The sequence below is a fragment of the Triticum aestivum genome, chromosome 4D (assembly GCF_018294505.1).
Source record: "Triticum aestivum cultivar Chinese Spring chromosome 4D, IWGSC CS RefSeq v2.1, whole genome shotgun sequence".
Lineage (NCBI taxonomy): Eukaryota > Viridiplantae > Streptophyta > Magnoliopsida > Poales > Poaceae > Triticum > Triticum aestivum.
In genome coordinates this window covers 228,330,793-228,347,683 of record NC_057805.1, presented here as the reverse complement: position 1 = coordinate 228,347,683, position 16,891 = coordinate 228,330,793, and the positions used below count along the sequence as shown (strand labels likewise).

At 43.6% G+C, this 16,891-nt stretch overlaps 1 protein-coding gene across 2 annotated transcripts; it reads left to right on the top strand.

The window, feature by feature from the left end:
- The first annotated feature begins 314 nt into the window (after positions 1–314).
- LOC123097358 (cystathionine gamma-synthase 1, chloroplastic) lies at positions 315–5,282 on the top strand. 2 transcript variants are annotated; one of them, XM_044519075.1, is made up of 12 exons: positions 315–662; positions 732–795; positions 893–996; positions 1,089–1,162; positions 1,257–1,425; positions 1,764–1,823; positions 1,918–2,121; positions 2,200–2,286; positions 4,211–4,318; positions 4,417–4,512; positions 4,695–4,813; positions 4,905–5,282. In XM_044519075.1, the coding sequence occupies exons 1-12, from the start codon at positions 414–416 to the stop codon at positions 5,023–5,025; spliced, it is 1,455 nt and encodes a 484-aa protein (XP_044375010.1). In that variant the 5' UTR covers positions 315–413; the 3' UTR covers positions 5,026–5,282. The 2 variants fall into 2 exon arrangements, with proteins under 2 accessions (XP_044375010.1, XP_044375009.1); XM_044519074.1 differs by having other exon boundaries at positions 315–795.
- Positions 5,283–16,891: the final 11,609 nt, after the last annotated feature.

Below are 16,891 nucleotides of genomic sequence, written 5' to 3'. Positions count from 1 at the left end.
GCGCCAAAGGGCTAGACCAAATTTTGCATGTAACCTGACTTATCACCTCGAGGCTGAGCAACCTTTCCTTCTGCTCACTCGCTCTCTTGATGCCGCAGCTAGTTGTGTACGGCCGCAAGAATAACCCACTTATGTATGTAAACTCTCTTTCTACCTATCAATGGAATGATACGCAATCTTTGCGTATTCGCAAAAAAAAAAAAGTTTGATTCGCAATGGCGGCAACGAACTGACCTCGCATCAGTAGCGCACTATAGGTGCTCTTCGCCAAACCATGAATGCCGTCGGCACGACTCCACTACAAATAGGCCACTCGTTATTTCGAAAGGCCACACCAGCGCCACCCAATCCACCAACCCCGACCCCTCAATTCCGTCGAGCGCCCCGCGCCGCCACCCAAACCCTAGCTCCCCATGGCCACCGTCTCCTTCTCATCCCCGGCGTCCTTCGCCGGCGACAACAGCGGTGCCCTTACCTCCGCCACCATCCTCCGTTTCCCGCCCAACTTCGTCCGCCAGCTCAGCACCAAGGCCCGCCGCAACTGTAGCAACATAGGCGTCGCGCAGATCGTCGCCGCCGCTTGGTCCGATCGCCGCGCCGTCACCTCCCACTCCGGCGGCGGAAGCCGCGTCCGCGGCACCTCCTCCCATGCCGCGGCCGCATCCGCCGCCACCTCTGCGGCGGCGGCTGCCGAGGTTGGCGCCATTCCTAACGCCAAGCTCGCGCAGCCGTCCGCCGCCGCATTGGCCGAGCGTGCCCTGCTCGGTTCCGATGCTAGCCTCGCCGTCCACGCAGGTAACCTACTCGCTCCCTTGTTGTCCATCAGATCTAGGAGTATTTCGCGCAGCTATCCTTTTGGTTTTGACATGCTTGCTGTTTTTCTCTGCGTAAGGCGAGAGGCTTGGGAGAAGGATCGCCACAGACGCGATCACCACGCCAGTAGTGAACACCTCCGCCTACTGGTTCAGTAGCTCGCAGGAGCTGATCGATTTCAAGGTTTGAAGCCCCCTACCTTATTGCTATTCTGTGCTCTAGTTGTCAGATTTGATAAATCTGAGGTTATATTGTCAAAATCTCCTTTTTGTTAGGAGGGGAGGCATGCTAGCTTCGAATACGGGAGGTATGGGAACCCGACCACTGAGGCTTTGGAGAAGAAGATGAGGTGAAATCTAGATTATCCTCTTTCTTGTAGATTTTTTATGCCTTGTTTGTTCCATTGTATTGGTTTTCCATAGTTGCTAATTTTGATGCTGCAGTGCACTGGAGAAAGCCGAGTCCACTGTCTTTGTGGCGTCAGGGATGTATGCAAGTGTCGCTATGCTCAGCACACTTGTTCCAGCAGGTGGGCACATCGTTACAACCACAGATTTGTACCGCAAGACAAGAATTTACATGGAGACTGAGCTCCCCAAGAGGGGGATTACGGTAATATGTGCTACCATTATGCCCATGTTCTTTCAGTAATATGATTAGATGTCTATGCAGTGCAGTTAGTTTTCTGAGAACCATTAGGAGAGGTTCATCGCAGCAATATACAGTACTAGCTTACATGTGATATAGTTGCTGTTGAGTGATGTGGTATGGGACCACATTTTAGAAGCATAATAAACTTGGAGTAGAAATGCAGCTTCATTCAAGATCCAGTATTTCAGACGTCTTTACTTGATAAACGTGATCTGCATGTTAACAACTAATCGGAGTGAATCTTTGTTGCGTTTCTGTATAATTTGTGGGTTTCTTATCTTTGTAAACCTGATGCACAGATGACTGTTATTAGACCTGCTGACATGGATGCTCTCCAAGATGCACTTGATAATAATAATGTGAGTTTAATCTTTACAATTTCCTTCACCCACTTTCTTCGCATTAACTTATTCATCCACAAGTAGACTAATTTGTTGGTTCCTTTATTTTCAGGTATCTCTATTCTTCACTGAGACTCCTACTAATCCATTTCTCAGATGCATAGATATTGAGCTTGTCTCCAATATGTGCCATAACAAGGGAGCATTGCTATGCATTGATAGCACCTTTGCCTCCCCTATCAATCAGAAAGCACTTACTTTAGGTGCTGACATGGTTGTTCATTCTGCAACGAAGTATATTGCTGGGCACAATGATGTAAGTTGATGAATAATTGTTTAGTACTCAATTTACAGATAAGATGTACATTAGCTCAGTATTTTTTTTGCCTTTTAGGTTATTGGAGGCTGTATCAGCGGCAGGGACGAGCTAGTCTCCAAGGTCCGCATTTATCACCATGTAGTTGGTGGTGTTCTAAACCCGGTATGTTGGATTGGCATACTTTCTATCCATCTCTCGAACCTATTTGCTTCTTTCTAGCAAGTGTCACTATATACCAGGAGTTATATTTGGTCCTCCCCATATATTGACTAGCCTCATGCTGGGATCCTGCAAGGATCCATAGATTAAATTAATCTGGAAGGAAAGTCCTGGACGATTCATTAGGCTTTGTTTGGTGTTGGGGATATAACACCCAGGGGAGGAAAACCAGAGATGAATTGTACCGGCCCCACCTGAACCCATGGAAAGCCACAGGTCGGACAATTCCCCTGCCACCATTTGGTTGAAAACCGTGGATAATCTCTCATTCACGATATCCCAGATTTTTTAAAAAAATGGAGAGATCGTTTCAATTATGGTGCAGCAACAGGAGCGTGGGAGGGCTGCTTTGGCTTCTCCAAGCTCTTGCGGCTGTCATGTTCGAGGCCAAGGCCGCTGACTCTGCTAGCAACCCCATTTGATTCTCCTCTTTCTCACCGCCCGTCTTGTACGGAATTGAATGCCAAGATTTTGCCAGTTCTGCTGAGGCGACTGGAGTGGCAACATGTGGTGATGGATTGGTACATGAGGGTGAGTGGGAGGAGGTGAACAAAGGATTTGGCCATGGATGCAGGATGGAAGCGTTACCAGCAGCGAGTGCAGGTGATTATTGTGAGAGGTAGTGTTGAGAGGCAAGGAATTCTGTCCACGACTTGGGAGGCGTTCTTTTTTATCCGCGGGAATTGACGGGGAAGTGGAGGGATTTTCCCATATCATGTGTCAAGCAAATCGTTCGTGGAAAAACCAGGAATAATTTGCCCTAGGGTGGAAGTTTCCAGTGAATGGGCTGGGATCCCCGTGGCCTCCCCTGCTGCCAAATGATGCCTTAGGGTTCTTTGATCCTGTGTTCACTTCAACCGAGCCAAAAGTGTCATGAAACAGCTGGTTCATTTCTACAATATTTTGTATGATCCAAGTGGTCGACTTATTTCAAAAAAATGAACACTGGCTCAGATGATTTGGGGAAAAACTGTAATTGAACTCTCCTACAATTTGTTGCAGTGGCAAAATATATAATATTACACTTACACTATCTTTCAGTCCTAGATGGGACAAAAAGAAATCATTGCTGTTTAAGAGGTTGTGCTCCTGCAATATGATGGTGCTGCATTGCTTTTCGGCCTTAGGGTTCTTTGATCCTGGGTTCACTTCAATCCAGCCAAAAGGGTCATGAAACAGCTAGTTCATTTCTACAATATTTTATCTGATCCAAGTGGTCGACTTATTTCAAAAAAATGAACACTGTGGCTCAGATGATTTGGGGAAAACTGTAATTGAACTCTCCTACAATTTGTTGCAGTGGCAAAATATATAATATTTCATTTACACTATCTTTCAGTCCTAGATGGGATAAAAAGAAATCATTGCTGTTTAAGAGTTTGTGCTCCTGCAATATGAGGGTGCTGCATTGCTTTTCGGCGCATAGAGACATGGCACATATAGTATTGCCTCCTAATTTACTACTAAAGGAATTAGATTTAGTCTCTGAAATGTTCAACTCTTGCCTCCTAATTTACTTCTAAAGGAATTATATTTAGTCTCTGAAATGTTCAACTCAATAAATCAATTAATGAGAATGTACTCCTAGAATTCTCCATTTAAATTATCTTCGTAATAATTTGTATCTATAACTAAAGGCAATGATATTTCTTCAGAAATGCCTGGGTTCATTTGTAGTTATAGACTAGTAAGTTACCAAGATTCAGAAGTTTGACCTGCCAGGCATTGAACCTCTAGTTTTAGGTGCCATGCTATCCTTGTTGAAACGCAGTTTGACTAGTTTGAGTAGTAAAGATATGTACTCTGTATTCTTCTGTCTGACACCTTGTTTCTGAGCTCTTAACATTTCATTGCATTGTGATGTCAGAATGCTTCCTATCTGATCCTCCGTGGCATGAAAACACTGCATCTCCGTGTTCAATGCCAGAATAGTACTGCTCTGCGGATGGCCCAGTTTTTAGAGGAACATCCAAAGGTGTGCTACTCTGTTTCTTTTAGTCCTAGACTCTAGATAACTACCGGCCATCTATGTTTTTTGTTGCTTTAACTGAAGTTTGTATTTCATATTCCTAGATTGCACGTGTATACTATCCTGGCTTGCCAAGTCACCCAGAACATCACATTGCCAAGAGCCAAATGACTGGCTTTGGTGGTGTTGTCAGCTTTGAGGTAATTTGATGTCTTGGTAAAATATAGTAAAATACTACTCCTGCCGTAACTAAATATAAGACGTTTTTTGACACTGTAATTGGACTCTAAAAGCGTCTTATAAAAAGTTAGAGGGAGTATACCAGAACACTAAGTGTGTTGACTCTATTAACAATTTAACGTATAAATTATCTTGTGTTTAGGTTGATGGGGACTTCGACTCTACTAGAAAATTCATTGATTATGTCAAGATACCCTACCACGCCCCTTCATTTGGGGGTTGTGAGAGCATAATTGATCAGCCTGCCATCATGTCCTACTGGTATTAACATATATTTATCTGTTGTCACATTCAGTAATTGTGCACATGATATTGTTTTAGTTTTAACTCTTGGTCTGTGATCCATAAACAGGGATTCGAAGGAGCAGAGAGACATCTATGGAATCAAGGACAACCTGATCAGGTTCAGCATCGGAGTCGAGGATTTTGAGGACCTGAAGAATGACATTGTTCAGGCCCTCAACAAGATCTAGCGTCATATGCATCACCATTATGGGAATCTATTTGGGCATATTTGCCTTGAGATCACGTGGTGAACTCTTGATATTTGATCTGCTTATTACTGCGAATAAATTGTTTTATTTGTTCCCTCTTTTTTTGAGGGGAATGTATTTCCTCTTTTTTCTGGCAATTTCAATAAAGATTGATAACCATGACTATCATAGGATAAAAATGAAGTCAAGTAATTTTATTATATATAATAACAGGCAACACATGGCACTTGAGATCACGTGGTGAACTCTTGATATATGATCTGCTTACTGCGAATAAATTGTTTTATTTGTTTCCTCCTTTTTTGAGGGGAATGTATTTCTGCTTTTTTTCTGGTGATTTCAATAAAGATTGATAACCATGACTATTATAGGATAAAATGAAGTCAAGTAATTTTATTATATATAATAACAGGCAACACATGGCATCACAGGGCAACCTTGATTTACTTCATTTTAATTTTGATTATAGCACCCTTGTTATGTTCTTTGTTAGACGTTGGTAGTATTAGCTTAATTTTTTATTATTTTGAGGCGAGCCTAAAAACACCTTTTGTTCTTGCAGTGCAAACCCATTTGACCTAACCAGGTAGACAATAAGATTAATTGTATAACTAACACAAAATTGTAGAGGCTGATCGGCCAGCAAAACCTTGCTATGAAATGACCTCCTGCGTGTAGTATTTTAATAGAGTTACTGGTAGAAATAAGTTTTTTTATTTGAGTGTATGCCAAGAGCGTGCCTAACACTCCTCCAATATTACACGACTACTCACATACTCTGAGCTCCTGCTGCCTATTTCGAGTAGAACGAGAGACAAGGCAAAATGATTCAAGTATCCTCTTTAGTCATGATGGAGTACATATTTATACAATGGGAAAACACACGAGTTGTGGGAGGCGTCTGTTCGGAGAGACGCGTGGAACCGCCATGTCGGTTGCCAAATTGGCATGCGTACGTGGGGATTAATGCAGGGATTAATCTTTAATCAAGTAATTGATTAAATCCTAACACTCCCCTAATCATTGTCCTTGCGTATATCCATCATCTTGATAAAGTTTTCTTCAAAAACCCTGTGGAAAAAATATGAGGAGTATAGAGTTTGATATGTTGCTAAAACTCTTTCAAACCCAGTGAGAAAATAAGAAGAAAATGATGCAACATATAATGATTATTGTCTCTTTTAACTCGATACGAGAAAACCCATATAGTTCAGAGGACAATAAATATGTCGTATATACTTTCCCAAAAACCTCAGTGGGGAAAACAAAAAGTATGACATATGATTTCATGTTGATATTACCTCATTAAAAACCTTTATGAGAACCTGTATAGTAAACTCATGAAGGAAAAAAGAGTATAATATGATGCATTGAACAGGAATAATTTAGGAAAATACTCCCCCTGATTCTTGCATATTCCGAAGTCGTCATATACCAATTTCATGTACACATTCCTGGAATGTAAAAGTTGGTAGAGACTTGGTGAACAAATCAGTTGCATGATTTGACTTGCAAGATATGCAATATAGTGATATTGCTTATTATGTAACCTGTTTACATCTGGGCAACACAAGAAACATTATGGTTGAGATAATGGTTGGTGGATGTAGCCATGAGGTCTGTTTCGAAGACTCTTCATGAGAGGGCTACCACACCTAGTAGGAACACTAAGCTTGTCTACGATCTGACATAGTGGGGATCTGATCGATGTATTCAATGATATCGGTGTTCATATTTCTGTGAAATTGAAAAATCAGGACAAGATGTTTGATGCCTTGGAGATATCAAAAAATATTCTTGAGTACCAACCAATTGTGTTTGATGGATCCAATGGCATTAAGGAACGTTGAGTCTTAATATTTCATTTCCATCATCTCTTGGTCTAAATAGATCTTTCTCTACGTTTAGAGAATGAACCACCATGAGTTATGGATGTATAAGACTTGACCACAATGAATTTTTCCAATATATTTTGGATATAGACAACATAGTGTACCAAAATGTATGAGTGAAGGTGCTCAAGTTGTAGTAACGAGCGGTATCTTGGTTTTACCCAAATCCTTCATTTAAACTCCGTCGTTTAGATGATTACATGTATTGTCATTGCAGGAGTAATCGCTGTGTATGACAGACAAACATGGATAACCATCATTGTAGGAGTAATTGTAAGTGCATCTAGTGCCCCTTAGTGATTTTGGTGTATTGAAGACTTATAGGTTAAGGGACTAATGTGTTTATGAGTGTACACAGGTCTATAAGTCTGAGGAGTTTGATATTTACGAAAGTCGACCCCTAAAAATGAAGTTCTTCGACTGAAGACTTTGGATTTCTGAAGACTTTGAAAGTGAAGAAATTGGTGTGACCTTGAAGACTTGGTATTCATTTGAGGAACATGAAGCGTGAAGACATTTGTTTTCGTAGTTTCATTTTCTCTTTCTTGAGTCATAGGAAAGACCGTACTGTTAAAGGGGGTCGAGGAAATACTAAGGAAAAACTTCCATGTGATGCTCAACTCAAAATCCTACATCTACCAATCCCTTCGAGTGAATATATTGGAAATCTCATACAGTTCAGTCATATTCTTCAGTGACAGAGACGAAATTCTTCTGGTCTCTGAGGAATTTGTTCTGACTGAGGAGTTAGGAATTCGCCAGTGCGGATTGCCTACACAGTGAGGAACATGATAGCCCTGAGGAATTTGATACTCAAATTTCCGACCGTTGCTGTGCTATACGCCAGTTGTCCCAAAATATCTACCCATCTAACGGTCATATCATTTAAGGGCATTTATGTCTTATCATGCCGGGCTGCTCCCTAGGCTATAAATAGCCGCCCCCTACAACCCTACAACCACTAGCTGGTTGGCTGCTCCGAGAGAAACAGACACTTGTCATTTGAGAGCATCCCATCCTCCGAGGACTTTGAGCGAAAATCATCAAGTGAGGAAAACCCAAACCCAAACACCTACCAACCCCAAGTGATTGAGCATCACTGAAGAGATTGATCCTGCGTGGATCCGACGCTTGTTACCTTTGAAGACTGTGTTTCTTCCAGACGGTTAGGCGTCATGGTCTAGAGCATCCAAGAGGAAATTGTGGATCGCCGAGTGACCGAGTCTGTGAAGGTTTGGAAGTCACCTGAAGACTTACCACGAGTGATTGGGCGAGGTCTGTGTGACCTTAGCTCAAGGAGAATACGGTGAGGACTGTGTGTCCGGGACTGTGTGTCCTCAGGTTTAAATACCTAGCCGCTCCAACCAGACGTACAACTGAGACAGCAGTTGGAACTGGTCTACCAAATCATTGTCTTCACCAAGCCTACTGGTTCTATTTCCTCAACTCTTTCATTTCCTCATAACTGTGTTGTGCACTTGTTCATATCTGTGTTTGAAGACTTTGACTGAAGACTTTTTCAATTTCCTCAGTTCAATTTCTTCAGTCTGTTTGTCTTCATCCTGTGCTATCTTGTGTTTACGCTTCCGTACTCTGTGCTTGTCTTCATTTCATCATGATGACCATGCTTGTGTTCTGCTATGCATACTTTTGAGTACTTATTCTGCTGCAAGTAGTTCTTCACTAAGGAATTTCCTCACTGGCAAATTCCTCAGTGAAGAATTCATAAAAATCGCCTATTCACCCCCCTCTAGTCGATATAACGCACTTTCAATTGGTATCAGAGCGAGGTACTCCCTTGTTCTGTGTGATTTTGGTTTAACCACCTGGAGTTTTAGTTATGTCGACCGCAGGTATGATCAAGGTCTCAGCTGGGTGTCCTACCTTCGATGGGACGGACTACCCCTACTGGAAGAATAAGATGCGAATGCATCTTGAGGCAATTGATAACGATCTCTGGTATGTTGTGGAAAATGGTGTTCCCACTGTCTCACCCTCACTGAACGCTACTGATGTGAAGAGATTCAAGCAACTCGATTCTCAAGCGAAGAATATCATTTGTGGCCATCTGAGCAAAGGACAGCATGGAAGAGTGAATGCTTTGGAAACTGCTAAGCTTATCTGGGATAGGCTGTCGAAAGTCAATGAAGGAGTCTCAACACAGCATGACTCTCGAGTTGATGTTCTTCGCAATCTCTTCAACCGCTTCAAAAGACTCGACAATGAAAATGTTCAACAAACCTTCGATCGCCTCACTGACATCTCAAATGAGCTTCAAGCACTTGGTGCCACTGACATCACCGACCATGAGGTGGTGAAGAAACTGCTGATATCGCTTGATTCCTCATTTGATACTCTGGCATTGATGATACAAGACGTGCTGATTATAAGTCACTTGATCCCGCTGATATCCTCGAGAGGTTAAATGTCAGGACTGGTTTTTCGGGATATTAATTTCCCAGAAAATGGCCTTTGTGCTCACCAGCCCCAGAATTACTGTTAGCTGATGAGGCACCAACTTTATACAAGAATTCCAAGCAAAGTACAAAATATGTAGTACAAGACCATTGTGGCCTATGAGTACAACACTTGGTTTCTAGAGATCGATGGCGGAAGCGGTTTGTGGTTCATCTGCGTCTATGGGACTCCATTTCCCACAAGAACAGCTGACCAGGATAACTCCTATCTCCGCGAGGCTGCTATCACCTTTACATGGGTTCCGGGGCTGTCGTCGTAACACTCTTCTCCACGCAAGAAATCTGGCCAAGACAATAGCCAGGGACAAGCCAGTGAGTACGTTTGAATGTACTCGCAAACATCAAGAATACGAGTATAATATAACAAGGGGTAATCATGCTCTGGAACATTTTGTGATCATAACGTCTGTCACGAAATAAACGAAATCCGTGATGCACGCATGCATGTAAAATATGAACATGCAATACGGGAGTAGGAATAGAATGCACTGATCGAGTGTCTGAAATGATTCCTCGAAAGGGTGCAAATAAATTAACAATGCCGCAGTCGGGCGTCTGAGCGACACCACATAAAGGGTTTATAAAGAATAATTAAATAACAAGCATGCCGCAGTCGGGCGTCTGAGCGACACCACATAAAGGGCTTATAAAGAATAATTAAATAACAAGCATGCCGCAGTCGGGCGTCTGAGCGACACCACATAAAGGGCTTATAAAGAATAATTAAATAACAAGCATGCCGCAGTCGGGCGTCTGAGCGACACCACATAAAGGGCTTATAAAGAATAATTACAGTGAATATCCAGGAGGTAGAACCGTCCCAGGGATACTCAATAATTCAAATAAAGTAAATGGTTAGTCCATAATAATAATAGTCATAAACCTCATATGTCATAGGTCAAAATCAAAGTTCTAGTCCAGCCGTTTCTCCACCCGAAGACCGTCACTAGACCCATCTCAGACTGTAGTCCTTACCCATGGACATGGCTATCCGAATAGGTTTAACCTCTGCAGAGGGTGTACTCTTTACCCACGAGTAACGGATTTATTTAGTCCATCGGGACTAATTCCGCCTACGGCCTTTTAATTGAAAACACGCCTGACCTGCACACACCAGCTTAACTTACCGGTGTCTGGAATCACCTACGACACATGTCAAGCAAAACTCTAAGTGGGGAGGCTACAACCTCGACGTAGCATGGGATCAAATTTATATCGCGCGCTCTAAGGGGTGCCCCCTCTCGGTCCCAGCCGGAAACACCCATGCCCCCGGACCAGGTGGCATGCCTACCGGATGCATCCGGTATCTTCCACCATGGCCTCTCTGTACGGTGTGTGCTTTGGTAAGGGGTTGACAACTTACTGAATCGTACCCTACCTGCGGCAGGGACAAGTGGTAGTACAAAACAAATAGGGGAAGTTACTGAACAAGACTCGACCTACGGCCGACTCAGGAGGTCCAAGTATTCTCCGAATGATTTAGCATAACCAATATATATTTCCAGACAGAATCACCGCTCATTAGACCTCGTCATGCCATACCGGACACACTCGTTTCGACGAGGAACTAGGGACAAGCTCGTGTCTACCCAAGACCACGACTTCCCCGGCTTCCTGCCGGTATGCATGAAAAGCTCGCGAGGATGATCACTATCACCAGCATATCCATTTCTAACAGTAAAGCATCTCCAATATGCACTCATGCGTGTGACTTTATTGTTACATAAAAATAACGTATGCTCCAAGTCAAAGTGGTGTTGTAACTGTATCAAAACACCTCACAAAAATATTATGCCAGAGTTCAGAATGCTTGCCTTCAAGAGTATGCAAGGGGGTGCACTTTTTGAAAGTTTTCTTCTCTCTCCATTTCCTATTTTGAAAGAATATTCAAATAAAAAATACTTCAAAAACAGTACAAAAAGTTGTCCCAAATATTTTTGGAATAAATCTTAAAATAAACTAGATGAACTTTGAGAGAGGTAGGAAAAAGAATCAACTCATTTGGAGTTTTATTTTAAAAGATATAGCCAGTCAAAGTTTGGTCAAAGTTCTATTTTTAATAAAACCAGAAAAGGAAAACGTTTCAGGGGAGAATACGCTTTCGAAGCAGAAGATACGTACTCAGGAGGTTACGCGACCACTTAAACACGTGGTGGCGGGGTTGGGTCACTGACAGTGGGTCCAGTGGGCTCACTGGTCAGGTTTGACCAGTCGCCACTCCCTCCTCTTCCTCTGCCCGAACGGAGGCGGGACTCCGGCGATCGACGTCGGCGAACAACGTCTCCTCGAGGGTATCCGAGGGCAGGGATGGACCGGCCAGACCGGGGTGGTCCTCCCGGTGGTCGCTGGGTCGTCGGGGGTGGAAGGAGTCGCCGGCGGCGAGCTCCGCGGCGGAGGAGGTTTCAGGCTACGGTGGTCCTTGGTCGAGTTTGAGAGGCTCGGCGGCTCCGTGAGGTCGAGGGGAGTGGGATGGTGGTGCTAGATGAGCTGGGGAGGCTTTGCTGGCGACTAGCGGGACCGGAGGGAGGCGGTGGCCGAACCTGCCGGAGGTGGGGGAGATGGCCTCTTCCGGTCAATCCGCGGCTAGGGGAGCACTAGGGGAGAGGCCTGAGGTCGCCTGAGCGCTCGGAGGGGCTCGGGGCCTCCTTTTATAGGCGTTCGAGGCTGGTCCCGCGGCGGCCGTGGATAAGAACACCTGTGACCGTCGTTCTGTAGCCGCAGGGCGACGTGGCGGCGACGAGCGCGTGCCGACGGGCTCCAGGATAAGCTCGAGCTGCTCCAAGGGGCAGCTGGCGCGCGCGGGTGGCTTGGGCGGCGCCGTCCGTGGCAGGAGCTCACTGCCGACGCCGGTGTGCCGCCAAGGGAGCCCTGACGGCGGCGCTGTAGGGCGCCAGGGGTGACTTGGAGGGATCTGGCGAGTGGGCGAGGGCAGGGCATGGCTCTGCAGGCGAGCAAGGGCCAGGGGCGGGACGCGGCGAGGGCGGCAGTGCGACGCGGCAGCTCGGTGCGCGCGCGTGCAAAACGTGCGCTCTGGGCGCGCCCAGAGCACGCACGGGACATGCTCGACAAAATGCCAGGGCAGCCTAGAGTGCTAGAGGGAGGCTGGCAATTAACAGGACTAGGTTAGGAGTAGCTAGGATCTTAGTGGACAAGGTTGCTGGGTCAGTGGATCAAGTACACAGTGCAAACTAAAACTCATGTCAAAACTGACTGTGCACACCAAGTGTTCGACCGAATGCTAAGTGCATCTAGGCAACTCTTGGAGTGGCCAAAAACTCCAGATCAGGGTCTCTTTAGATGTAGGTGATGATGGCAAGATCATTTGGGCAAAACCAGAAACTTGCTAGTGCAAGTTTTGCAAAACTTCAGTTTTGGACAGAAAGAAAGAGGTCTCATTGCATGCACTTAAAAACCTCCAATGGGTCCACTCTCCTGGACTTAAGGGTTTTGTAGGGAGGGCTATAAGCAGGAAAAAGCTCATGGGCACTAGAGTAAAATAAAATAGGGTTGCAGTACAAATCACCAAACTGGACCAGAATGGAAATGAGGTTGATTCACTCAAATGTTTCAAAGAACATCACTGGGTTTTAGCATAAAGTTGAATTATATGCATCTACTGACATCTCCAAACACTTGGAAGGATTTTTAAAGGAATATTTAAGTAGGCTGTAGTGCAAAAATACCCACTGGACCAGATTTGAAAAGTTGATGTAGGGCTCAAAATCTCCAATAACCAAAAGATATTTTTGCATAGAAGTGATGTGGAAACATCACATGACATCCCCAAATTTTGGTGAAATTTATAAATGCATTAATCAAATGGTTGCAGTGCAACAGAGACTCCAAATTCATGAAAAATCATTTTAAAAGAATAAAGCTCAGGGAAAAGCAAATCTTGAAATTAAATCCACTGATAAAGAATTGTTTCATAGAGAGAGTATACAAATCCAATAATACTTTTGGAAAGTTTCCACTTGAGGTAAAAACCCACAATATCAAAAGGTAAATCTAGACAACTGGAAAAGTTTAATTTCCTGGCAAAATTTTAATTAATAAAACAAGGTCAAAATTTTGGGGTGTCACATTAAATACTCATGAGTTCCAGCTTGCTGAAAAGAGAGATCTTTATGGTTCGAGCTATGGCAGATCACGTGCACTGAAGGCCAATGCAGTTTCTGAGTCTGAAGATGAAGACTCTGACAGCAGCCTTGGTGATCCTGAAGAACTGAGCCATGATCTAGCACTGCTCGTGAAGAAATTCCAGAAGTTCTCAAGACATGGCCGCTTTGGAAGACCCTCAAGGAGCAATGATTCCTCACCCAGTGACTACAAGAAGAGGCTTTGTCACAAATGCAAGAAACCCGGACACTACATTCAAGATTGTCCTCGGTGGGAAAAGGAATCAAAGAAGAAGAAATACAAGGATTATAGTTCTGATGATGCGAAGAAAAAGAAGAAATCCTCAAAATCTTCATCATCAAAATCCTCAAAGTCTTCATCTCACAAGAAGAGCAGCTCCAAGAAGGCTCGGGCATTCATTGGCAAGGAAATGGACTCTGAGGCTGAATCTGAAGAAAATGAGGAAGAGGAGGCATCTGAGGATTCCGAATCTGGTGTGGCAAGCCTAGCCCTCGCTCTTGCATTCGTCAGCAAGTCTATCTTCAACACTGAAGAAAATGACCTCACCAACAAGGCTGATGAAGGCAATGATGACTACGCTCCCACCTATTGCTTCATGGCAAAGGGCGCCAAGGTACTCAAATATACCTCCTCTGAATCAAGTGAAAATGAATCTGATGAAAACCTTAAGCCCAGCTATTCTAAACTTGCTAAGATTGCTGTGAAACAACAAAGGGCCCTTGAAAAGGTTCAAAACATGCTAGACAAAAGTGATGATATGTTGGGTGAAGAAATGGATCGCACTAAAACCCTGACTGGAAATCTTCAGAGACTTCAGACTAGGTTTGACAACCTTCAAGGTCATCATAACACTCTCTTGTCTGATCATGAGAAGCTTTCTTATGAATTTCTTCAAAGAAAGCAAGATCTTGAGAAGCTAAGAGTGAGTTATGAAGATCTTCAGAAGGAGCGCGATTCATTACTTGCTCAACAAATCAGCACTCCTCAGGAAGAATTTGTTCCCCCATGTTTGAAATGCATTGAACGTGAATCTGCTAATTCTTCACCTGAATGTTCAAATGCTTCTAATGATACAAATTCTTCAACTATCTCTACTATCACTAATTCCCCATCCGAGGACATTGCTAGTATCACTGATGATGCAGGGCTGAAGGAATTGTACATGACAGGCATGTACAAAAGCCTCAAAGGGCATCAGACTCTTTGTGATGTGCTTAAAAAGCAGATCCTCAACAGGAACCCTAGGAAAGAGGGTATTGCCTTTGAGAGGAAACTCAATGCTGATGGTACATATTGGAAACCTGAGCAGTACCCCAAAACCTCATGGGTTGCTGCAAAGGGACCTCCAGTTGATCCATCTAATTTATCTGGCTTTACATGTGAATCTTCTCATTCTTCTGATGAGTCATTTGACTTCAACTATCAACTGTTCAAAAATCAGAATGGTGAAGTATTTGCTAGATATGTTGGCACTAATTGCAGGAACGGTTCTCCTATGAAGAAAATCTGGGTTCCCAAAAGGTGCCTTGAAAGTCTTCAGGTGAATGTCCTCATGACACCACCTGTCAAGAATAGGAACCCCAGATCAAATTCTTCATATGGACCAAATTCTTTATATGGATCCAAGTCCTCATACGGACCAAATTCCTCACATGGATCAAATTCCTCAAAAGGATCAAAGTTCTCATATGAACATCATTGTGCTAACAACTCTGTTTCGCAGGGAAGAGCCAAGGGCTATGAATATGAGCATTATTCTTCTAATCATTATATTCATAAGTCCTCGAAGAATTTCTCTGCTTATTCATATGCTTACCCTAACTCCTCTTGTGTGAAACGAAATGGATTGGCTTCTATGCCACCTTTCTCTTATGGAGCTCGCAGAGTGATGAACTCTTTGCCACCCCTTCAGATGTGGGTGGTGAAGAAAAAGAACTAATCTTTTATGCAGGGTCAGGTCTCCAGACGTACTTAAACGTCTGAAGAATTTGCTGGAGACCTGAAAAGTGCCTGAAAGGACGCATGCTAATCATGAAGAAATGAACTTTCATTTCTCACGTCCTCATACTGCTTTAACTATTGCATTGTTTGATGAATTGGTCTGATGAACTCCTCTTGTGTGAAACGAAATGGATTGGCTTCTATGCCACCTTTCTCTTATGGAGCTCGCAGAGTGATGAACTCTTTGCCACCCATTCAGATGTGGGTGGTGAAGAAAAAGAACTAATCTTTTATGCAGGGTCAGGTCTCCAGACGTACTTAAACATCTGAAGAATTTGCTGGAGACCTGAAAAGTGCCTGAAAGGACGCATGCTAATCATGAAGAAATGAACTTTCATTTCTCACGTCCTCATACTGCTTTAACTATTGCATTGTTTGATGAAATTGGTCTGATGAATTGTGATGTCATATTCTTCACTGATGAAGTATATGAAGTTCGTAAGCTGCACTAATTCATCTGCAGGATGATCAACCCAAAGCCACTGAGTGGGTCCTCGATAGTGGATGTACAAATCATATGACTGGTGACAAGAATCTATTGATGGATGCTCCCTTATCACCATCGCATCTGAAGCATATCATCTTCGCTGACAAAGGCAAAAGTCAGGTATTGGGTCTAGGTAAGGTTGCGATCACAAAGGATCGACACATGGCCAAAGTCATGCTTGTCGAGTCCTTAGGATACAACCTCATGTCTGTCTCAATGCTTTGTGATCTTGACATGGTTGTTGTCTTTGGCAAGTATCGTTGTGTTGTGGTTATGGAAGCTGACAATTCCAAAGTCTTCGAAGGCTTTAGGAGAGGAGACTTGTATATTGTTGATTTCTCTACAGGACCGCAACCAGCCGTGTGCCTATTTGCAAAAGCTTCAGAAGGCTGGCTATGGCATCGACGACTTGGTCATGCAGGCATGAGGAATTTGCACACGCTTGCGAAGAAGAAGCATGTCATTGGCATTGAGAATGTCAAATTCCTCAAGGATCACTTGTGTGGAGCTTGTGAAGTTGGAAAAATGACCAAGGCTAAGCATCTAGCGAAGACTATCATGACCACTACTCGACCATTTGAATTGCTTCATATGGATCTCTTCGGTCCTAACCATTACTCAGCAGTCACAAATGATGCATCTCTCTATGGCTTTGTTATTGTTGATGATTACTCTCGTTACACATGGGTACAAATTGTCACTTACAAACATGAAGTGCAGGAAGTCTTCAAACGATTTTCCTCGAGGGCTTCAACCAACTTTGGTGTGAAGATCAAGCACATCAGAAGTGACAATGGAACTGAGTTCAAGAATTCTGGTCTTGATGACTATCTTGATGAACTTGGTAT